Below are 26,661 nucleotides of genomic sequence, written 5' to 3' on the forward strand. Positions count from 1 at the left end.
CCGCATGAGCTTAGTTCAACTGTCACATCAGAACCCCAAATGTAAGGTTGTTTTATTTATTTGTTTGTTGACAAAGCAAACGTAAAAAAAATACTCTTTATTGCCTCAAAACATGATTAAAACTATAATTGTTATATCATGAGTGGTCAGTCCTTGTATCCATAGTTGATCTAGCAATTGGAGAGTGGTTCAATTACTCCATCCCCATTCCTCAGCTGTTTACCAAATCAGTGGCGGCTTTGTTATTGTCCGAACTGCAGATTACCCCTTTTAAAAAACATGACTTGGTCTTCCTCTGTTTGAACATGAACATAACACAACTTAAACGTGTTTTGTACTGCTTTGAAGAGCTAGCTACACTAAATAGCCTGAAACAGGAGTTGTTCCTGTACAGGTATAACTCATGGCCCTGATTATACATTCACCAGACAGTTTATTAGGTACACCCATCTAGTACCGGATCGGACACCCCTTTGTCTCCAGAACAGCCTGAAATCTTTGGGGAATGAATTCTTCATGTCAAAAACGTTCCTCATGGATGTTGGTTCATGAAGGTAGGTGGGCTGTGAGCTACTGGTAGGTGGACTGCGAGCTACTGGTAGGTGGACTGTGAGCTACTGGTAGGTGGACTGTGAGCTACTGGTAGGTGGACTGTGAGCTACTGGTAGGTGGGCTGTGAGCTACTGGTAGGTGGACTGTGAGCTACTGGTAGGTGGACTGTGAGCTACTGGTAGGTGGACTGTGAGCTACTGGTAGGTGGACTGTGAGCTACTGGTAGGTGGACTGTGAGCTACTGGTAGGTGGACTGCGAGCTACTGGTAGGTGGACTGCGAGCTACTGGTAGGTGGGCTGTGAGTTACTGGTAGGTGGACTGTGAGCTACTGGTAGGTGGACTGTGAGCTACTGGTAGGTGGACTGTGAGCTACTGGTAGGTGGACTGCGTGCTACTCGTAGGTGGACTGCGAGCTACTGGTAGGTGGACTGCGAGCTACTGGTAGGTGGACTGTGAGGTACTGGTAGGTGGGCTCTGAGCTACTGGTAGGTGGACTGCGAGCTACTGGTAGGTGGACTGCGAGCTACTGGTAGGTGGACTGTGAGCTACTGGTAGGTGGGCTGTGAGCTACTGGTAGGTGGACTGCGAGCTACTCGTAGGTGGACTGCGAGCTACTCGTAGGTGGACTGCGAGCTACTGGTAGTCCGCGATCGACCTGTTGCAGAGCTTTGCCCTAGACACTACGGTGCAGGAAAATCCCAGGAGGGCGGCCATTTCTGAGATACTGAATCCGGTGTGCCTAGAAACCGCGATCGTACCACGCTCAAAGTCGTTTAGGTCACTCGTTTTGCCCATCCTTCAATCAAACAGTAACTGAAATCCTCGATGCCTGTCTGCCTGCTTTATATAGCAGGCAGACAGCAAAGGCCAAGCCAAGGCCACGTGACTCACGTGTCTGTAGAAGTGATCCATTTTTGTGAACAGGGTGTACCTAATAAACTGTCCGGTGAGTGGCTCTCATATGGACATCATATGGCGAAGATAATTCCAGTGCTCATGACATGGATGAACACGTGCATTGCAAATGGCCGCCACACTTCCAGCATTATTAGTGAGAAGAGCTACTAGCACTTTCAATCGCTTGATTGATCATTCAGCATGTTGGAATCACAGGAGACAAAACAACGTGTCCATTTGCCAGTTGAAACAAGTACAACTGGTTTTATTTCAACTGTTTGGATCACTTCTAAGAATGCTTTTAGTCCTACTTACAGGTTTCACATTCACCACATGTTAACAGGACACAGTTTGTTTGATAGTTGTCCTGCTTCATCCCCTTGGATCAGATACAATTGTTTTCCCAATGTCACAAATGTGTCTGTCACATCATGAATTCCCTCTGGAACAAAGCACACATATTTGCTGTTTCCCCTCCATGGTGAAAGCAGTGGATCAGCCTCCACAGCACTCGAGAGCAGTACATCGGATGGAATAACAGCACCACCTTCTGGTCGAGTAAGGAAGTTCAGAATCAAGTCTTGGACATATGGGTGTTTTCCAGAGATGATTCTTTAGGCAGGGAGCAAAGGAACACAAATACAGCATCCAGGCCCTCTGCCCATCCACGCCTATACAATGTTACCTATGGAAACCACTGCAGTGGGTCCTTAGAAGACAGAGGGTCAGTGATTGATTGGGCTTTTGGATGTTGAGGTGTGTTTGGGTTTCTGTGTGTGTGTATCTCACCACTGTATGTGTGTCTGTGTCTGGCTGGGGGTCTGCTGTGTGTACTGTGTGTGTAGGAGTGTGTTGGCATGCGTTGAGTCCTGCCCCTCCAGCCAATCCTGGTAGAGTATGAGTAGGTCAGGGTTTGTGTCAGGCAGCCTGACTGTTAGACTGCTGTAGGCGTCCTCCATCTGCTGAACCAAGGCCTTATCCACGCGACCCCCTGTCTCTCCCTCCGCCTGCCCACGACCACTCACACAGCCTGGGGAGAGAGAGGGGGGAGAGAGAGGGGGGAGAGAGAGGGGGGAGAGAGAGGGGGGAGAGAGAGGGGGGAGAGAGAGGGGGGAGAACGGCGGTTAAACAAAGTATAAGATACACTAAATCCCTTTTCTAGTTTCTATATCCAGTTCAGTTCAACACAAACAGGTTGACAGCTGCCTCGTCACATTAACCCAAAACCAAACCAGGACCAGGAAGTAGATGTGACCTACCGCCGGGGCATGACAGCACCTCCACCAGTTGGTAGGGGATGTGTCCTGTCCTCATGCGGTGGACCAGAGTCTGGATGTTCCTGAAGCCGTAGACGGATGCAAACTGCAGCAGCACCTCCCCATCCCGCTCCAGACACACCTCCTGGAAGTCACGGTTCCTAGAGGAGGGAGGCAAGGGGGAGAGAGGAAGGGAGGCGGGGGGAGGGAGGAGGGAGGAGAGGAAGGGAGGCGGGGGGAGAGAGGGAGGGAGGAGAGAGGGAGGGAGGCGGGGGAGATAGGGAGGGAGGAGGGGGGAGAGAGGGAGGGAGGAGGGGGGGAGAGAGGGAGGGAGGAGAGAGGGAGGGAGAGAGGACAGGAGGCGGGGGGAGAGGAAGGGAGGCGGGGGGAGAGAGGAGGGAGGAGAGAGGGAGGGAGGGAGAGAGGGGGTGCGGGAAAGGGTTGAGATGGAGGGAGGCAGGGAGGTCAGAGAGAGGGAGATGGGACACTTTTTTTTAAATTCACTCCCTCTTTTACAGCCTGCTTCCTTTACCCTCTTTTCTACTCCTCTCCGCTCTCATCCTTCCATCTCCTGAGTTCAAATACTATTTAGGCCATTTCAATTACTTTCAAAGACATTTGCATAACCTTTTTTGATAATACACATTTTGAACGTTGTTAAAAGCAGAATTTTATAATATTACCATTGTCAACACACTCGTCGTCACTCCCGTTTAACTACTCTAAATCACTTTGGCACAGTAGGCATCAAGTCACTTGCCGATAATGTTGCATATAACGCTGCAACTTTTTAAAAGAGCTGTCATTTTCATCTAACACTATCGAAGTTAACACTACAGATGCCTTCAATTACCAATTTATAGGTTTTTCACAATTTAGAGATATTTTAAACAACGTGTTGTTATGTTCCAAATGGATAACTTGAAATAACATGAAGTAGGTCATTAAATAATCAAAAGAAAAACATGTTTATTTATTAGCCTGGTGGTTCTAAGTATTTAGGCATGTCATGTGAAAGAGTCTAGATTATTTATGGTTGATGAAATATCATTTTAGCAACTCAAAAGCAATTGCATGTGATGCAGGAATCACTGACTCACTGCAATGTTCTGTTACCAAGACACCTGCTGGTAACTCTTAACTGGTTAGGGCAGCTCATGAGGTCTCCTACAGAGGATCTGTTGACTTGGAGTGACTCTTATGACTAAAGAGGCTTCATGCATAGCTGGTTTTTATTTGACCCAGAAGAGTAAAACGTCTCTATTCTCAGCGCTTGGGGCCAATGTTCCATTCTGAGACGCTTTGTGGATGCAGGCCCAGATCTGTTTTGCTGGTTTAAATAATGTATTTGAAAATACTTTGAATAGATGTAATTGATTCAAGCCACATTATCTAAAAAAATAAAATAAAAAAACACACAGAAAATAAGTATTTAAATAAACAAAAGTCAAATCCACGCGTATTTGAACCCAGGTCAGCGCTCTTCCCTCTCCAACGGTCTCAGTTCAAGGTCTTCCATCTCTCTCCCCTCCTCACCTGAGAGTCTTGTATGTGATCTCGTCTACATCCAGACCAAACAGTTCCGTAGCAGCGTATTTGAAGACGTGTTCCAGGAAGCCCTCGGATCCTTTGCCCTCATGTCTCACCAAGGCTTGGCCCCCTGCCTCACTCAGCCTAACATGAAGATAAAGAGAAGAATGTTACACACTCGGAGTAGCTGAACCTAACAGACAGAAATACACTCACAGACACACATCACCACCTCACTGAGCAATGAGCCTGACATTGAGCACTGACAAACACTTCCTGGTTAAGAGCCCAGTGAACATTGAAACACTCACACGTGGTCTAGAGGGACAGAGTCCAGGTCTGCTACGGACACCTTCATCTGTTCCATCATGAGGAAGACCTCCCCTGGAACACACACACATTCAGTCATTAAAACAACAGACAACTTATATGGAATGCAGTGTTTGATTTTTATCAGACATAAAATGGGACCCATCACGTCCCAAAAATTGACTCGAGTTTGCCGAACGGCCCCTGGAAGCACCTGGATGATCATCAAGACTCTTGGAAGAATGTTCTGTGAACAAATGAGTCAAAAGTATAACGTTTTCGCCAGGCACGAGATGGGTCGTGCCTGGCGAACACCAAACACTGCATTCCACAGTAAGAACCTCATACCAACGGTGAAGCATGGTGGTGGTAGTGTGATGGTTTGGGGATGATTTGCTGCCTCAGGACCTGGACAACTTGCCTTAATAGAAGGAACCATGAATTCTGCTCTGTATCAGAGTTCTACAGGAGAATGTCAGGCCATCCGTCAGGGAGCTGAAGCTGAAGTGCAGCTGGGTCATGCAGCAAGACAATGATCCAAAACACACAATTAAGTCTACATGAAAATGGCTAAAAAGCAACAAATGTGAAGGTTTGGAATGGCCTAGTCAAAATTCAGGCCTAATCCCAATTGAGATGACAGGACATGAAATGAGCAGCTCAGGCTTGAAAACCCACAAAATGTCGCTGAGTTACTGCAGTTCTGCATGGAAGAATGAGCCAAAATTCCCCCACAGCGAGCCTAAAGACTGATCAACAGCTACAGGAAGCGTTTGGTTGGATTCATTACAGCTAAAGGTGGTACAACCAGGTATTGAGTGTACTTTCTCACACAGGGGCATTGGGTGTTGCATAACTTTGTGTATGAAGAAAGTATGCAATTGTTGTGTTATTTTTTCACTCAGGTTCCCTTTATCTAATATTAGGTTTTGGCTGAAGATCTGATAAAATTCAGTATCAAAAATATGCAAAAACAGAAAATCAGAAAGGGAGCAAATATTTTACAGCTAGAGAGGATAAATATAGAGGTATAGAGGATAAATATAGAGGTATAGAGGATAGATATAGAGGTAGAGAGGATAAATATAGAGGTAGAGAGGATAGATAGAGGTAGAGAGGATAGATAGAGAGGTAGAGAGGATAGATAGAGAGGTAGAGAGGATAGATAGAGAGGTAGAGAGGATAGATAGAGAGGTAGAGAGGATATATATAGAGAGGTAGAGAGGATATATATAGAGAGGTAGAGAGGATAGATAGAGGTAGAGAGGATAGATATAGAGGTAGAGAGGATAGATAGAGGTAGAGAGGATAATATTGAAATGGAAGGAGTATCAGACCACTGCAAATCTACCAAGACTTGGCCGTCCCTCTAAACTTTCAGCTCATACAAGGAGAAGACTGATCAGAGATGCAGCCAAGAGGCCCATGATCACTCTGGATGAACTGCAGAGATCTACAGCTGAGGTGGGAGACTCTGTCCATAGGACAACAATCAGTCGTATATTGCACAAATCTGGCCTTTATGGAAGAGTGGCAAGAAGAAAGCCATTTCTTAAAGATATCCATAAAAGGTGTCGTTTAAAGTTTGCCACAAGCCACCTGGGAGACACACCAAACATGTGGAAGAAGGTGCTCTGGTCAGATGAAACCAAAATTGAACTTTTTGGCAACAATGCAAAACGTTATGTTTGGCGTAAAAGCAACAGAGCTCATCACCCTGAACACACCATCCCCACTGTCAAACATGGTGGTGGCAGCATCATGGTTTGGGCCTGCTTTTCTTCAGCAGGGACAGTGAAGATGGTTAAAATTGATGGGAAGATGGATGGAGCCAAATACAGGACCATTCTGGAAGAAAACCTGATGGAGTCTGCAAAAGACCTGAGACTGGGACGGAGATTGGTCTTCCAACAAGACAATGATCCAAAACATAAAGCAAAATCTACAATGGAATGGTTCAAAAATAAACATATCCAGGTGTTAGAATGGCCAAGTCAAAGTCCAGACCTGAATCCAATCGAGAATCTGTGGAAAGAACTGAAAACTGCTGTTCACAAATGCTCTCCATCCAACCTCACTGAGCTCGAGCTGTTTTGCAAGGAGGAATGGGAAAAAATGTCAGTCTCTCGATGTGCAAAACTGATAGAGACATACCCCAAGCGACTTACAGCTGTAATCGCAGCAAAAGGTGGCGCTACAAAGTATTAACTTAAGGGGGCTGAATAATTTTGCACGGCCAATTTTTCAGTTTTTGATTTGTTAAAAAAGTTTGAAATATCCAATAAATGTCGTTCCACTTCATGATTGTGTCCCACTTGTTGTTGATGCTTCACAAAAAAATACAGTTTTATATCTTTATGTTTGAAGCCTGAAATGTGGCAAAAGGTCGCAAAGTTCAAGGGGGCCGAATACTTTCGCAAGGCACTGTAGGTAGAGAGGATAAATATAGAGGTAGAGAGGATAAATATAGAGGTAGAGAGGATAGATAGAGGTAGAGAGGATAAATATAGAGGTAGAGAGGATAAATATAGAGGTAGAGAGGATAAATATAGAGGTAGAGAGGATGGATAGAGGTAGAGAGGATAAATATAGAGGTAGAGAGGATAGATAGAGGTAGAGAGGATAGATAGAGGTAGAGAGAATAAATATAGAGGTAGAGAGGATAAATATAGAGGTAGAGAGGATAAATATAGAGGTAGAGAGGATAAATATAGAGGTAGAGAGGATAAATAGAGGTAGAGAGGATAAATATAGAGGTAGAGAGGATAAATATAGAGGTAGAGAGGATAAATATAGAGGTAGAGAGGATAAATATAGAGGTAGAGAGGATATATATAGAGGTAGAGAGGATATATATAGAGGTAGAGAGGATATATATAGAGGTAGAGAGGATAAATATAGAGGTAGAGAGGATATATATAGAGAGCATAAATATAGAGGTAGAGAGGATAAATATAGAGGTAGAGAGGATAAATATAGAGGTAGAGAGGATAAATATAGAGGTAGAGAGGATGGATAGAGGTAGAGAGGATAAATATAGAGGTAGAGAGGATAAATATAGAGGTAGAGAGGATAAATATAGAGGTAGAGAGGATAGATAGAGGTAGAGAGGATAGATATAGGTAGAGAGGATAAATATAGAGGTAGAGAGGATAAATATAGAGGTAGAGAGGATAAATATAGAGGTAGAGAGGATAAATATAGAGGTAGAGAGGATAAATATAGAGGTAGAGAGGATAAATATAGAGGTAGAGAGGATAAATATAGAGGTAGAGAGGATAGATATAGAGAGCATAAATATAGAGGTAGAGAGGATAGATATAGAGGTAGAGAGGATAAATATAGAGGTAGAGAGGATATATATAGAGGTAGAGAGGATATATATAGAGGTAGAGAGGATATATATAGAGGTAGAGAGGATATATATATAGAGGTAGAGAGGATATATATAGAGGTAGAGAGGATAAATATAGAGGTAGAGGATAGATATAGAGGTAGAGAGGATAGATATAGAGGTAGAGAGGATAAATATAGAGGTAGAGAGGATAGATATAGAGGTAGAGAGGATAAATATAGAGGTAGAGGATAAATATAGAGGTAGAGAGGATAAATATAGAGGTAGAGAGGATAAATATAGAGGTAGAGAGGATAGATATTAGAGGAGAGGACAGATAGAGAGGTAGATAGGATAGATATTAGTAGAGAGGTAAGATAGAGGGGTAGAGAGGATGGAGCAGCAGTACCTGATGTGAGGACACAGTCCACGTCTCTGCTGTCCAGTAGACTGTTGTAGAACTCCTCTCGGACTGCCTCCAGTTTCTTATCGAAGCACGGGGCCACCACTATGTGGTACAGCTTGTCTGGGCTCAGCTTCTACAAGAACACAGAGAAAACACGGTTGACCTGCTGTGTGAGGTGATATAACACTTATAACACATGAGTAGTGTGGGCTCAATCAGTATTCACCTGTTGTGTGAGGTGATATAACACTTATAACACATGAGTAGTGTGGGCTCAATCAGTATTCACCTGTTGTGTGAGGTGATATAACACTGTTATAACACATGAGTAGTGTGGGCTCAATCAGTATTCACCTGTTGTGTGAGGTGATATAACACTGTTATAATAGATGAGTAGTGTGGGCTCAATCAGTATTCACCTAATGAGTTTCATTGAATCATATTGGATGGGTTGTTATAACAGATGAAAGTGTTGACCTTTTGTTTGGTAAAGTAGTCTTTAACCAGACAGCCCATAATCTGTTGAGGAGACCTGGCCGTACAGATGTGAGGAGTGACCAGACTGCCCAGGACACGCTCAGCGTACCGGATCCACCCTGGAAGAAACAGAACACATGATAAAGCCTTCTGAAATTCCTTTGAGTCCTAAAGCTCATGTTTTTCTAAAGGGTTAATTAAGGTCAGAGAAAAATGTAGAGCAAGACTAAAACAGACGTGAAACTGAGGATGAGCGCAAGAGTGAGCGAATGAGAGAGCAGGAAAAGAAGAGTGAGTCCCTTCCTGCAGGTCCTATCTCTCCCTCCTGTCCCCCTCCCTCCTTGCTCTGTCTCTCTCTCTCCCTCCATCCCTCCCAGCTCTCGCTCTCCCTCCATCCCTCCCAGCTCTCTCTCCCTCCCTCCCCCCCTCCAAGCTCAATCTCTCTCTCTCGTTCCCTCCCTCCTCCCAGCCCAGTCTCTCTCGCTCCCTCCCTCCCAGCCCAATCTCTCTCTCGCTCCCTCCCTCCCCCTTCCAGCCCAAACTCTCTCCCGCTCCCTCCCTCCCTCCTAGCCCAGTTTCTCTCGCTCCCTCCCTCCGAGCCCAATCTACCTCTCTCGCTCCCTCCCCCCTCCCAGCCCCTCTCGCTCCCTCCCTCCCTCCCAGCACAATCTCTCTCTCTCGCTCCCTCACTCCCCCCCCAGCCCAATCTTTCTCTCGCTCCCTCCCTCCCAGCCCAGTTTCTCTCCCTCCCTCCCTCCCTCCCTCCCTCCTTCCCAGCCCAGTCTCCCTTGCTCCCTCCCTCCCAGCCAAATCTCTCTTGCTCCCTCCCTCCCTCCCTCCCTCCCTCCCTCCCTCCCTCCCTCCCTCCCAGCCCAATCTACCTCCCTCCCAGCCCAATCTCTCTCTCTTGCTCCCTCCCTCCCTCCCTCCCAGCCCAATCTACCTCCCTCCCAGCCAAATCTCTCTCGCTCCCTACCAGCCCAATCTCTCCCTCCCTCCCTCCCTCCCTCTCAGCCCAATCTCCCTCCCAGCCAAACCTCTCTCCCTCCCTCTCAGCCCAATCTCCCTCCCAGCCAAACCTCTCTCCCTCCCTCCCTCCCTCCCTCTCTGCCCAATCTCCCTCCCAGCCAAACCTCTCTCCCTCCCTCCCTCCCTCTCAGCCCAATCTCCCTCCCAGCCAAACCTCTCTCCCTCCCTCTCAGCCCAATCTCCCTCCCAGCCAAACCTCTCTCCCTCCCTCCCTCCCTCTCTGCCCAATCTCCCTCCCAGCCAAACCTCTCTCCCTCCCTCTCAGCCCAATCTCCCTCCCAGCCAAACCTCTCTCCCTCCCTCCCTCCCTCTCTGCCCAATCTCCCTCCCAGCCAAACCTCTCTCCCTCCCTCTCAGCCCAATCTCCCTCCCAGCCAAACCTCTCTCCCTCCCTCTCAGCCCAATCTCCCTCCCAGCCAAACCTCTCTCCCTCCCTCCCAGCCCAATCTCCCTCCCAGCCAAACCTCTCTCCCTCCCTCTCAGCCCAATCTCCCTCCCAGCCAAACCTCTCTCCCTCCCTCCCAGCCCTATATTAAATCTCCCATTACTCAACAACAAAAATGAAGAAAAAAAACTGTTGCGCTGCAACTCCCTGAAGACAAATAATGTATATGAAACGCTTCAGTCTGCTTTTAGACCCCATCATAGCACTGACAAATTAACTTTTAATGGCGTCAGACCGAGGCTCTGTCCTCGTGCTCCTAGACCTTAGAGCTGTTTTTGACGTCATCGATCACCAGTCTTTTGGAGAGACTGGAAACCCTAATCGGTCGACACGGACAAGTTCTGGCCTGGTTTAGATCTTATCTGTCGGGAAAAATATCAGTTTGTCTCCTGTGGCTGGCTTACTAGTGCTCTTCCATGCCGTCCCTAGGAGTGGGTTGAGTCACTGACGTGATCTTCATGAGCGGTGGAGGAGATCTTCGTGGGCTATACTTAGCCTTGTCTCAGCGTAGTAAGTTGGTGGTCTGTTGATATCCCTCTAGTGGTGTGGAGGCTGTGCTTTGGCAAAGTGGGTGGGGCTAAATCCTGCCTGGTTGGCCCTGTTCGGGCGTATCGTCGGACGGGGCCACAGTGTCGTCGTCCCCCCCCCACACCTGTCTCAGTCTCCAGTATCTATGCTGCAATAGTCTATGTGCCGGGGGGTTAGGGTCAGTCTGTAATATCTGGTGTACTTCTCCCATCTTATCTGGTGTCCTATGTGAATTTAAGAATGCTTCCTCTAATTCTCTCCTCCAGGAGGACCTGAGCCCTAGGACCATGCCTCAGGACTACCTGGCCTGACGACTCCTGGCTGTCCCCAACCCAGCTGGTTATGCTGCTGCTCCAGTTTCAACTGTTCTGCCCGCGGCTATGGAACCCTGACCTATTCACCAGACGTGCTACCTTGTCCCGGACCTGCTGTTTTGGACTCTCTCTCTCTCTCTCTACCGCACCTGCTGTTTCTAACTCTGAATGATCGGCTATGAAAAGCCAACTGACATTTACTCCTGACGTGCTGACCTGTTGCATCCTCTATAACCACGGTGATTATTATTTGACCCTGCTGGTCATCTATGAACGTTTGAACATCTTGAAGAACAATCTGGCCTGAAATGGCCATGTACTCTTACAATCTCCACCCTGCACAGCCAGAAGAACACTGAACAAACTTTCAGAGCCTGGTTCCTCTCTAGGTTTCTTCCTAGGTTCCTGGCCTTTCTAAGGAGTTTTTCCTTAGCCACCGTGCTTCTACACCTGCATTGCTTGCTGTTTGGCGTTTTAGGCTGGGTTTCTGTACAGCACTTTGAGATCTCAGCTGATGTACGAAGGGCTTAATAAATACATTTGATTTGATTAATTCGTAGCTTAAAGCTGCCATGTGTCCCTTTTTGGGTGAGCTGATCATTTCCACATAGACATGTGAGTTATAGGTCTGACATTCTCATTGAAAGCAAGTCTAAGAAGCGATAGATCTGTTCTATGCGCACTATTACTATGCTTCCTGTTATTAAGTTTAATTTATGCATTTTTTTTTTAGTTTCAGGTTTTGTACAGCAGCTTCAAACAGCAGAAAACCCTTTGTTGTTATGGAAATTACATTTCACAGCGGTTTAGATGGTTCAATGACTTCCTACACTGTAAATATGTAAATATTACCTGGACAGGAGGAGGTGAACATGGGTAGGGCCTGGTTGTCATGGTTCCTCTTGCGGTACCTCTGGACAAATTCTCTCTGGCTCTCCAGAATACTGAAGCCTGCAGCTAGAGTGGTATCAAACACATACTGCACCCCTACAGAGGGAGACAGGGGGGGGGGACAATGATTCATCTGGTAGATGCCTGTGAATGTACCGCACACATATACTTCACACACACACACACGCTACGTTGTACTAAGTCAGACGCACACAGAATCTCTCTTACGACACACACACACATCTGTTTTACTATACTTGTGAGGATTTTTGGGGACCAACAATTGATACCCATTCAAAATGCTATTTTCCCTAACCCCTAATGTCTAGTCCTAAAATGTGGGCTTTGGTAATAATGCCTAACTTGCGCTAGTGAGAATTTATCGCCCTCCCTCTGCCTCAACATGTGCTCTTAGTCAATTATCTGACTTCCTATCAAACTACGCTAAATCTGAATTCTAAATCTGAATTCTAAATCTAAATCTGAATTCTAAATCTGAATTCTAAATCTAAATCTGAATTCTAAATCTGAATTCTTTGTGATCTAAATCTGAATTCTAAATCTTAATCTGAATTCTAAGTCTAAATCTGAATTCTAAATCTAAATCTGAATTCTAAATCTGAATTCTTTGTGATCTAAATCTGAATTGGTTGATGCCAGCTTCTGATAGACTGACAGATTTAGCTCAATGCAGATATGTAACTCAACCAACCCGTCCCAACTTTAAAAACACCCTGAAAAATACCCGTAGCTTAAAGCTGCTTTAAATATTATTTTCAGAAACGACCCTCTTAAGTATACAGCCAATGGAATTTTTTCTAATGAGTTCAGTGACCACTTATCCGTTTCCTGCATAAGAGATGCAAAGCTAAATCTCACCCTCGCATTATTACAAAGAGAAATTACAGGAATTTCAATGAGCAACAATTCCTGTCTGAGAATTGGGGGGTGTCAGATATCTGACTCGGATCAGGCCCTAAATTGTTTAACTTCCTTGCTCAACTCTATTGCAGAAAAGCACGCACCGTTCAAGACACTAAAAGATAGAGGTACTTCCTGGTTCACACATGAAACTGCCAGAGGAACTTCAGAAGAAGCATTTAGCTTGGGCTCAGGCTGACGTTTGACTGGCAGTCCTTCAGATGCTTGAGACATACTGAGGTCTATCCCTGGTTAGTAAAGCAACATTGGCATACTTCTTCAACTGTGTATCTGAGAATGGTGGGAATCCAGCTGCCTTCTAGAAGGTAGTCAAATCTCTGAAACAAAACTCCACGCCCTCATTAACCCAGCAGGTTATGACAGACTCTGGTCCCGTAACAGATAAGATAAGATGAACATTTGTGGTGCTTTTAATAACCACTCTGACTCTTCAGGCCACCTATTTGATGAAATATATTTGGAAAACTCTGATTCCAGTAGAGGGAGCCCTTTACTCACCTCGAGCTAGGTTGCAGAGAACGATACATTCCCAGATACACATTGCTCATTTGATGCCTATGATGTACTAAGTGCCTTATTGAAGATCGATGTAAAACATTCCACTGGGGCTGACTCACGATGCCTTTTTGCTGTAGCCTTCTTCCCCAGTCATTGCATAATCATTAACACATCACAAACACACACACACACACACACACACACACACACACACACACACACACACACACACACACACACACACACACACACACACACACACACACACACACACACACACACACACACACACACACACACACACACACACACACACACACACACACACACAGTACCAGTCAAAAGTTGTCACACCCACTCATTCAATGGTTTTTCTTTATTTTCTACATTGTAGAATAATAGTGAAGACATCAAAACTCTGAAATAACACATATGGAATTATGTAGTAACCAAAAAAGTGTTAAACAAATCAAAATATATTGAATATTTTAGATTCTTCAAAGTGGCCCCCCTTTGAACACTCTTGGCATTCTCTCAACCACCTTTATTAGGTTTTGGTTTTGTTGTTGTTTTTACTTCACCTTTATTTATCAATACCCTTTTAAAATGCATATTGATGAACTTTGTAAACGGCTAAAAATCAAGCTAGGCTTCCTCTATAGAAACAGGACATGTTTGTCCTCTATACAAATAGAAGACAAATTGTGCAAGCTACTTTTATGTCTGTTATAGATTATGGGGATATTATTTACATGCATGCTACGGCATCAAAACTTCAAATCGCTGGATGCTACTTATCATTGCGCACTTAGGTTTGTTACGGGTGCTAGCTACAGAACTCACCACTGTGTTTTATATCAACATGTGAGTTGGACTTCGCTGTCCATGAGACGAGAACAACATGCTCTCGTGTTTGTCTATAAAGCTGGGACCGAGAGACTGAAAAACAGCTTCTATCTCACGGCCATCAGACTGTTAAACAGCCACCACTAACATTGAGTGGCTGCTGCCAATACACTGACTCAACTCCAGCCACTTTAATATTGGGAAGTGATGGGAATTGATGTAAAATATCACTAGGCACTTTAAACAATGCTACTTAATATAATGTTTACATTATTTATCTCATATGTATAGGTATATACTGTACTCTATATCATCGACTGTATCCTTATGTAATACATGTATCACTAGCCACTTTAACTATGCCACTTTGTTTACATACTCATCTCATATGTATATACTGTACTCAATACCATCTACTGTATCTTGACTATGCCGCTCTGTACCATCACTCATTCATATATCTTTATGTACATATTCTTTATCCCTTTACACTTGTGTGTATAAGGTAGTAGTTTTGGAATTGTTAGCTAGATTACTTGTTGGTTATTACTGCATTGTCGGAACTAGAAGCACAAGCATACACTCGCTACACTCGCATTAACATCTGCTAACTATGTGTATGTGACAAATAAAATTTGATTTGATTTAAAGCACTTCTGAATAAGCTACCTTCTTATTTATCATCACTCATCAATATTAGAATTATAATTCCTAAAACCAGGTCTCAAGCATGGATTCCACTTGAGGCCCATGCGGTTTCCACAGAGTTGGGTAAGGCTGCCTTTTCCTGTTACGCTCCTTGCCTGTGGAATAGTCTGCAGACTAAACTTAAACATGAGACTCTTGTCCCCCAGTCGCCCATTTTAAATATTTATTGGAGCATTTTTATTTTTGTATTGCTTCTAACTGTTTCGGGTAATGCAAGTTCTGCTGTTAGGAGAATAACCTGTTAGGGGAATAACCTGTTAGGGGAATAACCTGTTAGGGGAATAACCCGTTAGTAGAATAACCTGTTAGGGGAATAACCTGTTAGGGGAATAACCTGTTAGGGGAATAACCTGTTAGGGGAATAACCTGTTAGGGGAATAACCTGTTAGTAGAATAACCTGTTAGTAGAATAACCTGTTAGGGGAATAACCTGTTAGGGGAATAACCTGTTAGGGGAATAACCTGTGTGTAAATGTAATCTGTTGCTGTATGTTTTTGTGTTATCTGTGATGGTTTTGTTTGTCTTGTGTAGTTTCTTAATCATTGTACCTAAACTGTATGTGTAAACATGTCTACGCAGGGCCCAGCTGTAAAAGACACCCTGGTCTCAGTCTGTGTTCCTTGTTGAAATAAAGGTATAATAATAATTTAACTAGGTAAGTCAGTTAAGAACAAATTCTTATTTACAATGACGGCCTACACCGGCCAAACCCGAACGACACTGGGCCAATTGTGCACCGGCTTATGGGACTCCCAATCACGGCCGGTTGTGATACAGCCAGGATTCGAACCAGGGTGTCTGTAGTGACGCCTCTAGCACTGAGATGCAGTGCCTTAGGCCACTGCGCCACTCGATAGCCACCTGGGATGCATTTAATTTAACAGGTGTGCCTTGTTAAAAGTTAATTTGTGGAATTTCTTTCCTTCTTAACGCATTTGAGGCAATCAGTTGTGTTGTAACAAGGTAGGATTGCAATACAGAAGATAGCCCTATTTGGTAAAAGACCAAGTCCATATTATGGAAAGAACAGCTCAAATAAGCAAAGCGAAACGATAGTCCATCATTACTTTAAGACATGAAGGTCATTCAATCAGGATCATTTCAAAGTTTCTTCTAGTGCAGTAACAAAAACCATCAAGTGCTATGATGAAACTGGCTCTATGAGGACCGCCACAGGAAAGGAAGACCCAGAGTTACCTCTGTTGCATAGGATAAGTTGCAGCCCAAATAATTGCTTCACAGATTTCAAGTCACAGACACATCAACATCTCACTGATCACATCTCAACGATTATGATTTTTCAACGCAGATACCGATTATTGGAGGACCAAAAAAAGCCGATACCGATTAAATCAGCAATTTTTTAAAATGTATTTGTAATAATGACAATTACAACAAAACTGAATGAAAAGTTAAAATAAGTTAATATAATACATCAATAAAATCAATGTTCAATTTGGTTTAAATAATGCAAAAACAAAGTGTTGGAGAAGAAAGTAAAAGTGCAATATGTGCCATGTTAGAAAGCTAACATTTTAAGTTCCTCAGAACATGAGAACATATGAAAGCTGGTGGTTCCTTTTGACATGAGACTTCAATATTCCCAGGTAAGAAGTTTTCGGTTATAGTTATTATAGGACTTATAGGACTATTTCTCTCTATACCATTTGTATTTCATATACCTTTGACTATTGGATGTTCTTATAGGCACTTTAGTATTGCCAGTGTAACAGAATAGCTTCCGCCCCTCTCCTCGCCCCTACCTGGGCTCGAACCTGGGCTCCTCGCCCCTACCCGGGCTCGACAACAGCCACCCTCGAAGCAGCGAAACCAATGCAGAGCAAGGGGAACAACTACAAGTCTCAGAGCGAGTGACGTTTGAAATGCTATTAGCGCGCACCCTGCTAACTAGCTAGCCATTTCACATCGGTTACACCAGCCTAATCTCGGGAGTTGATAGGCTTGAATTCATAAACAGCTCAATGCTTGAAGCACAGCGACGAGCTGCTGGCAAAACGCATGAAAGTGCTGTTTGAATGAATGCTTACGAGTCTGCTGGTGCCTACCATCGCTCAGTCAGACTGCTCTATCAAATCAGACTTAATTATAACATAATAACACAGAAATACGAGCCTTATGTCATTAATATGGCCGAATCCGGAAACTATCATCTCGAAAACAAGACGTTTAATCTTTCAGTGAAACACGGAACCGTTCCGTATTTTATCTAAGTCTAAATATTTCTGTTACATTTCACAACCTTCAATGTTATGTCATAATTATGTAAAATTCTGGCAAATTAGGTGGCCCAAACTGTTGCATATACACCGACTCTGCGTGCAATGAACGCAAGAGAAGTGACACAATTTCACCTGGTTAATATTGCCTGTTAACCTGGATTTCTTTTAGCTAAATATGCAGGTTTAAAAATATATACTTCTGTGTATTGATTTTAAGAAAGGCATAGATGTTTATGGTTAGGTACACGTTGGAGCAACGAGTCCTTTTTCGCAAATACGCACCGCATCGATTATATGCAATGCAGGACACGCTAGATAAACTAGTAATATCATCAAACATGTGTAGCTAACTAGTGATTATGATTGATTGATTGTTTTTTATAAGATAAGTTTAATGCTAGCTAGCAACTTACCTTGTCTTACTGCATTCGCATAACAGGCAGTCTCCTCATGGAGTGCAATGAGAGCAGGTGGTTAGAGCGTTGGACTAGTTAACTGTAAGGTTGCAAGATTGAATCCCCGAGCTGACAAGGTAAAAATCTGTCATTCTGCCCCTGAACAAGGCAGTTAACCCACCGTTCCTAGGCTGTCATTGAAAATAAGAATGTGTTCTTAACTGACTTGCCTAGTTAAATAAAGATTAAATAAAGGTGTAAAATAAGAATATATTTATATATTTTTTTTATCGGCCAAAACGTTGTCCAAAAATACAGATTTCCGATTGTTATGAAAACTTGATATCGGCCTTAATTAAATCGGCCATTCCGATTAAATCGGTCGACCTCTAGTTCAGAGGAGACTGTGGGAATCAGGCCTTCATGGTGAAATTGCTGCAAAGAAACCACTACTAAAGGACACCAATAATAAGAAGAGACAGGCTTGGGCCAAGAAACATGAGTAATGGACATTAGATCGGTGGAAATATATCCTTTGGTCTGATGAGTCCAAATTATACATTTTTGGTCCCAACCGCTGTGTCTTTGTGAGTCGTAGAGTAGGTTAACGGATAATCTCTGCATGTGTGGTTCCCACCGTGAAGCATAGAGGAGGAGGTGGTGTGATGATACGTTGCTGGTGACACTGTCTGATTTATCTAGAATTAAAAAGGCACACTTAACCAGAATGGCTACCACAGAACTCTGCAGCGATACGCCATCCAAGAAGGAGAGTGATGGAGTGCTGCATCAGATGACCTGGCCTCCACAATCACCTGACCTCAACCCAATTGAGATGGTTTGGGATGAGTTGAAGAAAAAGCAGCCAACAAGTGCTCAGTATGTGGGAAGTCCTTCAAGACGGTTGGAAAAGCATTCCAGGTGAATCTGGTTGAGAGAATGCCAAGAGTGTGAAAAGCTGTCATCAAGGCAAAGGGTGGCTACTTTGAAGAATCAAAAATATATTTTGATTTGTTTTTTGGTCACTACATGATTCCATATGTGTTATTTCATAGTTGTGATGTCTTCACTATTATTCTACAATGTAAAAAATAGTTAAAATAAAGAAAAACCCTTGAATGAGTAGGTGTGTCCAAACTTTTGACTGGTACTGTATACTTCCGTAACTGTTTTCAACTGGTACCGCGGGACTTGAGTCTTGTGACTCGTCTGAAGGTTCGAACGCTACAGACGATTTGACGAGAAGACCGATTTTCAGGATGTCTCATGTTCTGACAAACACCGCTCGAGTGCAGTCATCTTTTACAGCGGAAGTGAAAGGATGAGGAAGTGCGACATGGGCGGATGAGGAAGTGCGACATGGGCGGATGAGGAAGTGCGACATGGGCGGATGAGGAAGTGCGACATGGGCGGATGAGGAAGTGCGACATGGGCGGATGAGGAAGTGCGACATGGGCGGAAGAGGAAGTGCGACATGGGCGGATGAGGAAGTGCGACATGGGCGGATGAGGAAGTGCGAAATAGGCGGATGCGGTGGATTGAGACGCATCCAATGCAAAAAATACATATCTCTAGTTTAAACTGACAGATTTTTAATGGAGACGTTTTGTATTACGCCAATTGGATTTCCGCGGGGGGCGTGGACATCGACTTTAGGGTTAAGGCCACCTTGAAATTAGACTTGCTGTTTTCCATTGGCCAGTTCAGATCAGGTATAAGGGAGGGGATGTGTGAGAGTTGTGTTTGTTTTGATGAATCATGTGGTATTCATTGCATTGGTATTATCTTACATGATGTGTATTAAATTGTCTATGTTCATGTTCACAAGGCTCCCTTGTAAATGACACACTGGTGATCCACCCTATAAAAATAAAAAGTTAAATACAAAAAATAACAACCCCTAACCCTAACCCCTAATCCTAACCCTAACCCCTAATCCTAACCCCTAATCCTAAACCTAACCCCTAATCCTAAACCTAACCCCTAATCCTAACCCCTAATCCTAAACCTAACCCCTAATCCTAAACCTAACCCCTAATCCTAACCCCTAATCCTAAACCTAACCCTAAAACTGTCAGCCTTCTCCTTGGATTACTATTCAGATGGGGACTTCTGGTCAGAATTACAGTAAAACGGACGGACAGACACACACACACACACACACACACTCCAATGCAACTACAGGGTTTGTCTCTGGAAAAGCCAATTGAAATCTACCACAGAGACATAGATACACACTCCCTTACCGAGGCTCTTGAGGAAGCCACAGAGTTTGCGTGTGGCCTCAGGAATGTCCAGACCGAACTTGACAGCAAAGAAAGGCAGAGACTGGGAACACACTGACACCACCAGGACCTGGTGTTTGGTGACGTCACACTTCTGTAATAGTACATAGAGAGAGAGAGAGAGATATGTCACACTTCTGTAATAGTACATAGAGAGACACGTCACACTTCTGTAATAGTAGATAGAGGGAGGGAGAGACACGTCACACTTCTGTAATAGTACATAGAGAGAGAGAGAGAGAGACACGTCACACTTCTGTAATAGTAGATAGAGGGAGAGAGAGAGACACGTCACACTTCTGTAATAGTAGATAGAGGGAGAGAGAGAGAGAGAGACACGTCACACTTCTGTAATAGTAGATGGAGGGAGAGAGACACGTCACACTTCTGTAATAGTACATAGAGAGAAACACGTCACACTTCTGTAATAGTACATAGAGGGCGAGAGAGACACGTCACACTTCTGTAATAGTACATAGAGGGAGAGAGAGACACGTCACACTTCTGTAATAGTACATAGAGAGAGAGACACGTCACACTTCTGTAATAGTACATAGAGGGCGAGAGAGACACGTCACACTTCTGTAATAGTACATAGAGAGAGAGAGACACGTCACACTTCTGTAATAGTACATAGAGAGAGAGAGACACGTCACACTTTTGTAATAGTACATAGAGGGCGAGAGAGACACGTCACACTTCTGTAATAGTACATAGAGAGAGATAGAGAGAGGTCACACTTCATCCAGGAAGAGAGAGACACGTCACACTTCTGTAATAGTAGAGAGAGAGACACGTCACACTTCTGTAATAGTACATAGAGGGAGAGAGAGACACGTCACACTTCTGTAATAGTACATAGAGAGAGAGACACGTCACACTTCTGTAATAGTACATAGAGGGCGAGAGAGACAAGTCACACTTCTGTAATAGTAGAGAGAGAGACACGTCACACTTCTGTAATAGTACATAGAGAGAGAAACACGTCACACTTCTGTAATAGTACATAGAGGGCGAGAGAGACAAGTCACACTTCTGTAATAGTAGAGAGAGAGACACGTCACACTTCTGTAATAGTAGAGAGAGAGAGAGAGAGAGAGACACGTCACACTTTTGTAATAGTAGATAGAGGGAGAGAGACACGTCACACTTCTGTAATAGTAGATAGAGGGAGAGAGACACGTCACACTTCTGTAATAGTAGATAGAGAGAGAGAGACACGTCACACTTCTGTAATAGTACATAGAGAGAGATAGAGAGAGGTCACACTTCATCCAGGAAGAGAGAGACACGTCACACTTCTGTAATAGTAGAGAGAGAGACACGTCACACTTCTGTAATAGTAGAGAGAGAGAGAGAGAGAGAGACACGTCACACTTCTGTAATAGTAGATGGAGGGAGAGAGAGACATGTCACACTTCTGTAATAGTACATAGAGAGAGATAGAAAGAGGTCACACTTCATCCAGGAAGAGAGAGACCATTTGCCTGACATCCACATTAAATGCCCCATACATTTCAGTTAAGTGAAACAAAGTTTAACCAAACAATCAGTAGGCAAGGCAGGCAAAAAGACCAGTATTAACAACACACATCACGAGGTGATCTGGAAGGTACAGTAAAGATAACCCAACCCTAGCCCTTGTCTCTTTAGTTACATCACAAAGCTACTCAGATCTCCACAAGCGCTTGGCTTCCACTAGATAGCATAGCCACAATGCCATTCTCATTGAAAGCAAGTCTAAAAATCGGTAGATCTGTTCTATGCTTCCTGTTTCTATGCTTCCTGTTTCTATGCTTCCTGTTTCTATGCTTCCTGTTTCTTTTTTGCATCTTTTACTTTCGGTTTTCTACACCAGCTTAAACCAGATGAAGATAATATATTTTGGGGTTTAAAAAATATATTTCACAGCATTTTAGATGGTACAATAATTATGTACACATAAACTGAAATTAGGCGAAGAATTAGAATTTTAGCAATCAGGAAATGGCAGTGATTTCCGCATATTGCACTTTTAAGGTTATATTATTAAAATGACATGTTATTAAGAGAAGAGAAATTGCTGAGGTTTATTACTTTTTGGCTGTGGTAACTAATGATAACCCAAGTGCTTAGGAAGGCTAATCATGTGAGGAGTCCAGGGTTGAATTCCTTAGGGACCATCTCAGCAACACATTTAGTCCAAAAAAAGAAGAGGGGAACAAAGTGGCTCTTATTGCATAAGTCCAGGTAGTTCAAAATTCAAAAGGCACTCGCACATCTGAGCAATCTTATTTGCAGGTGCCTGGCAACAGTTGAACAAGACGAAGGAAAAAGGAAACCTCACACTGCTCTTGATAGTATCGCTGATATTTAATAAGCTTTACGTATCGGCCTCACGGCCTTCGTCAGAACTTTTGTGAATAAAAAAAAAATGTGCACCCTTATGTGGACCTGGCCCCTCCCACAGCCGTTCCACACATCGAAGGGGGTTGGAGGTGAAGGAAAACAAATAAGTGCTGCCAAATATAACAACATGCATTTCATAAATATTACAAAAGTGTATAAATAAAACGTATTAAACACGTCTGTAAAACTAAAATGAGGACATGGCAAGTTTTCACTAATCATTGGGTACATTAATAAGTAATGAGTAATCTTAAATAGGCACATTATTCATGTTCAAATTCACAACATAACATACACAGGCATTTCATCATTAAGTCCTTTAGGAAATAATGTCTGGAGGGTGAAAATCCCAAAACATTCTCTTTTACTCAGAGTATTATTAATATCACCTCCCCTGTCTGATATCTTAACTTTCTCTACGCCACAAAATCTACCTATTTGGTAACACTTATTTGTTTTCCTTCACCTCCAACCCCTTTCGATGTGTGGAACGGCTGTGGGAGGGGCGAGGTCCACATAAGGGTGCTCATTTTTTTATCACAAAAGCTCTGACGAAGGCCATGAGGCCGATATGTAAGCTTATTAAATATCAGTGATACTATCAAGAGCAGTGTGCAGTTTCCTTTTTCCTTCATAAGTCCAGGTAGTCCCTCCCTGTTTCCGCAAGTTTTCCTCCGTTTGGTGCCTATTGAATATGACCCAGGTAGCCTGGTCAGTGGTCCAGTAGTACCTTGTTCTGGCCCAGGACCCGGGCCACCTCCTCCAGGTTCTGTTGAGAGATCTTTAGGCTCTCCTCCTCTGACACACAGCCCTCACAGGACAGACAGGCACTCAGCAACACCTGCTGCTGAAGGGGAGGAGAGGAGGCAGGGACCTCTCTGTTGGCTACATCTTCCTCCGGAAGGGAGCTTACGCCTGCACCACTCTGCTTCTTGTTGCACTGGAAATGATCAATCAATACATCAATCAAGGTTAGAATTGGCCACGATATAAAATGTTTGACTATCATATGCTAAAAGTAACACACTCAAACAACTGGGACAGATACTCAGCAACACCAGATACGATTGGAATGACAATTTATGTTGCAGAGAGCCACTTCCACACTGCACAGTGAAACCACAAACATTACATGGGCTCTTACCTGTTTAGTGCAATTCTCACACTTCTCCTTGCGTCTTCTCATGTTCACTTCTGACATTTTTAAATGATATGGCTGTTGGATTTCACACAAACACAAGAGCAAGGTCAGTGAGCCATCCAACTCAACAGTAGACCTAATTCTGCATTATCCATCCAACTCAACAGTAGACCTAACTCTGCATTATCCATCCAACTCAACAGTAGACCTAACTCTGCATTATCCATCCAACTCAGCAGTAGACCTTACCCTGCATTATCCATCCAACTCAACAGTAGACCTAACTCTGCATTATCCATCCAACTCAACAGTAGACCTAACTTTGCATTATCCATCCAACTCAACGGTAGACCTAACTCTGCATTATCCATCCAACTCAACAGTAGACCGAACTCTGCATTATCCATCCAACTCAACAGTAGACCTAACTCTGCATTAGCCATCCAACTCAACAGTAGACCTAACACTGCATTATCCATCCAACTCAACAGTAGACCTAACCCTGCATTATCAATCCAACTGAACAGTAGACCTAACTTTGCATTATCCATCCAACTCAACAGTATACCTAACTTTGCATTATCCATCTAACTCAACAGTAGACCTAACTCTGCATTATCCAACCAACTCAACAGTAGACCTAACTCTGCATTATCCATCCAACTCAACTGTAGACCTAACTCTACATTATCCATTCAACTCAACAGTAGACCTAACTGCAGTATCCATCCACATCAACAGTAGACCGAACTCTGCATTATCCATCCAACTCAGCAGTAGACCTTACTCTGCATTATCCATCCAACTCAACAGTAGACCTTACCCTGCATTATCCATCCAACTCAACAGTAGACCTAACTCTGCATTATCCATCCAACTCAACAGTAGACCTAACCCTGCATTATCCATCCAACTCAACAGTAGACCTAACTCTGCATTATCCATCCAACTCAACAGTAGACCTTGAATCTTCACAACACCTCTACACATTCTCCTTGGACAACTGCCCACTACTAAGATCCAAACTAAATTGCTAGTGTTTGTTTTTGTGTGTGTGTGCGACTCAACTCCACCCAACTTCTACATTGTTAACCCTGTCCTAACCAATCAGGATCATTCTTCTTATCTCAACAGCAGCAGATTATAATGATTTTAAACTGCCTGTTGCAACATAACAGCGTCCTGTCATCACGAAATAGCACACATAATTGCACCAAATGTGTGAATAGGCAGGCGATAGAGCCTTATTCTTTTATATGCTATTACATAGGTACATTATGATAACTATGTTGATGAAGACCCGAAGCATCTGTGCTCTTGGTAGGCTACTAAAACAACAACAACAAATGAGTAGCTCGCGACACATGTTTAATTTATTTATAAAGTATCTCTCGTGCTAGAAAAGGACGGAGAACCCTGGGCTACTGTATTCAATATTGGCTTACATATCATACAGTAACCATAGACACAAATAACATAACGATATATAATAATAATCTACTATTATAATTGTCTGATATATTATGCAATAAATGGTAAATAACAGTTGATGCATCTGTGAGAACATATCGGCCTATTATCAGGAACAAATTTAAACAGCAATTGTGGTGGAAATTAGTATTCATATCCTGGTAATATGGTTAAAGGATCTATTATTATGCTTTCTGGTCAGTTTTAAATCCCTAACTAAACACTAATTGGAGGCAGGAGAAAAAATATTCCTTTCTTATCATCAAATGTGTAATGTCTTGCTTGCCTAAAAGACAACCTTGCTCTCCAGAACCCCAGCGTCTATGAAGGCGACACAAGCTACATCTATGACGTCTATACCAGGGTCCATCGTCAGCCACGTATTAGTAAAATTGTATATTTCAATAAATAAGTGAATATTCTATATGCACTCACCGGTTGGACGTTTTCTACTGTTCTGCTTTTAAACAAAATAGTTCAAAAACATTTCAAGAAGAAAGGGGGAGTTAGAGCAGGGTTCTAGATAGCAGGTGATCTCATAGAGCTTGCTCAGCAATATCTGGAGCGATTACGGTACAGCTGGAAGGCAACAACCGTCAACACGCGACTCGGCCACGGTTTCGGTCACAAGACCTGCTAATGTTGAAATGAGTCCGGGGTTCCAGACAAGTTTTCACGACGACTTGACTTCAGAATACGTGACTCCATTGTGTTCACCGGTCATTGAAGAGCGCATGCGTAAAACCTTTCCCCGCCTCGACAGATATCGTCATTGCTTTTTGGTACACCAAAAATTCCAATGGGACGCTGCTTTGCAGCATTGCGTTGCAGAAGCAGTTGTAGCGTGTTCTGTGTGTTGCACGTTGGATTTCCAACGTATGCATCAAATTGTATGCGTAGACTTGACATAAATAGTATATGATCAAATAAACCGAAAATAAAAGAGACGGTGCGTTTTTTTCTTCTACGTTTTTGTGTGATTTTTAAAATATCAGAGACACAAGATGTTAGAAATATTGGGCGGATTCGATTATGTTACTGTGAGACGGTCTATGGCGCGTGACGTCACGAGCAAAAGCGGCGAGGGAGGAGCGCCACAGTTTCAAACCCAGAGGTGCAATATTGCGAGACTTCCGAGAACGCTTGTGAAACAAACCAAACAGACCGTGCTTGGTTTTTAGCCTTTGACAAATCAATGAGAGAAAAACAATATTCCTTAGTTAATTTTCTCAAAATCTAAAGGCACGACCTAGATTCGAGCCAATGTCTTAAATAGTTGAACATGTTATTACTCGGGTCTCGTGAAAGTAATACACTTACACGTTTTCATTTTTTTTTGTCGAAAACAACATTTTATAAAAGAGTGCCTTTGAGTTGGAAGGCCTGCACATGCGCACTTTGGCCTGAGACGACTGTTAAACGTGTAGATGACCGACGCAAGAGTTCAGTTTACCAACGTCCCCTACAAGTGTGATTGGAGAAGCAGTTTTAGCCTATCTTCATACTGTACTGTCTTTGGGAGCGCCCGTCTCAAATGGAACAGTAATCTCCCCTGCTCAGTCATGTTGTCAACACGACAGCATGGTGCACTGTTCGGGAAGATACTTATCTTTTCCATAAAATATATGTTAGAATTTTCAAACTAGTTTCACTGAGATGGCAGTCAAAGAGTTTTTTATCATAAGCAATACATTTTGCACCAGAAAACACATAATCCTACTCATTACTCCACGTGCTTAATTACGTACATTTTGTTATGGGTTTATTTCGCCTTCACT

General features: G+C 43.3%; 1 protein-coding gene across 1 annotated transcript; it reads right to left on the reverse strand.

The window, feature by feature from the left end:
• Positions 1-1,682: 1,682 nt before the first annotated feature.
• On the reverse strand, positions 1,683-25,969 carry LOC110491326 (nuclear prelamin A recognition factor). The gene is made up of 11 exons (XM_036946106.2): positions 25,319-25,969; positions 23,417-23,488; positions 23,003-23,212; positions 19,846-19,978; positions 11,931-12,065; positions 8,763-8,881; positions 8,289-8,418; positions 4,548-4,620; positions 4,243-4,380; positions 2,710-2,867; positions 1,683-2,480 (listed from the first exon to the last, which is right to left on the reverse strand). Exons 2-11 carry the CDS (start codon positions 23,471-23,473, stop codon positions 2,236-2,238), a joined length of 1,398 nt encoding a protein of 465 aa, XP_036802001.1. The 5' UTR covers positions 23,474-23,488; positions 25,319-25,969; the 3' UTR covers positions 1,683-2,235.
• Positions 25,970-26,661: the final 692 nt, after the last annotated feature.

This window comes from Oncorhynchus mykiss, chromosome 16 (assembly GCF_057628025.1).
Source record: "Oncorhynchus mykiss isolate SJ-2025 chromosome 16, ASM5762802v1, whole genome shotgun sequence".
Classification (NCBI taxonomy): Eukaryota; Metazoa; Chordata; class Actinopteri; order Salmoniformes; family Salmonidae; genus Oncorhynchus; species Oncorhynchus mykiss.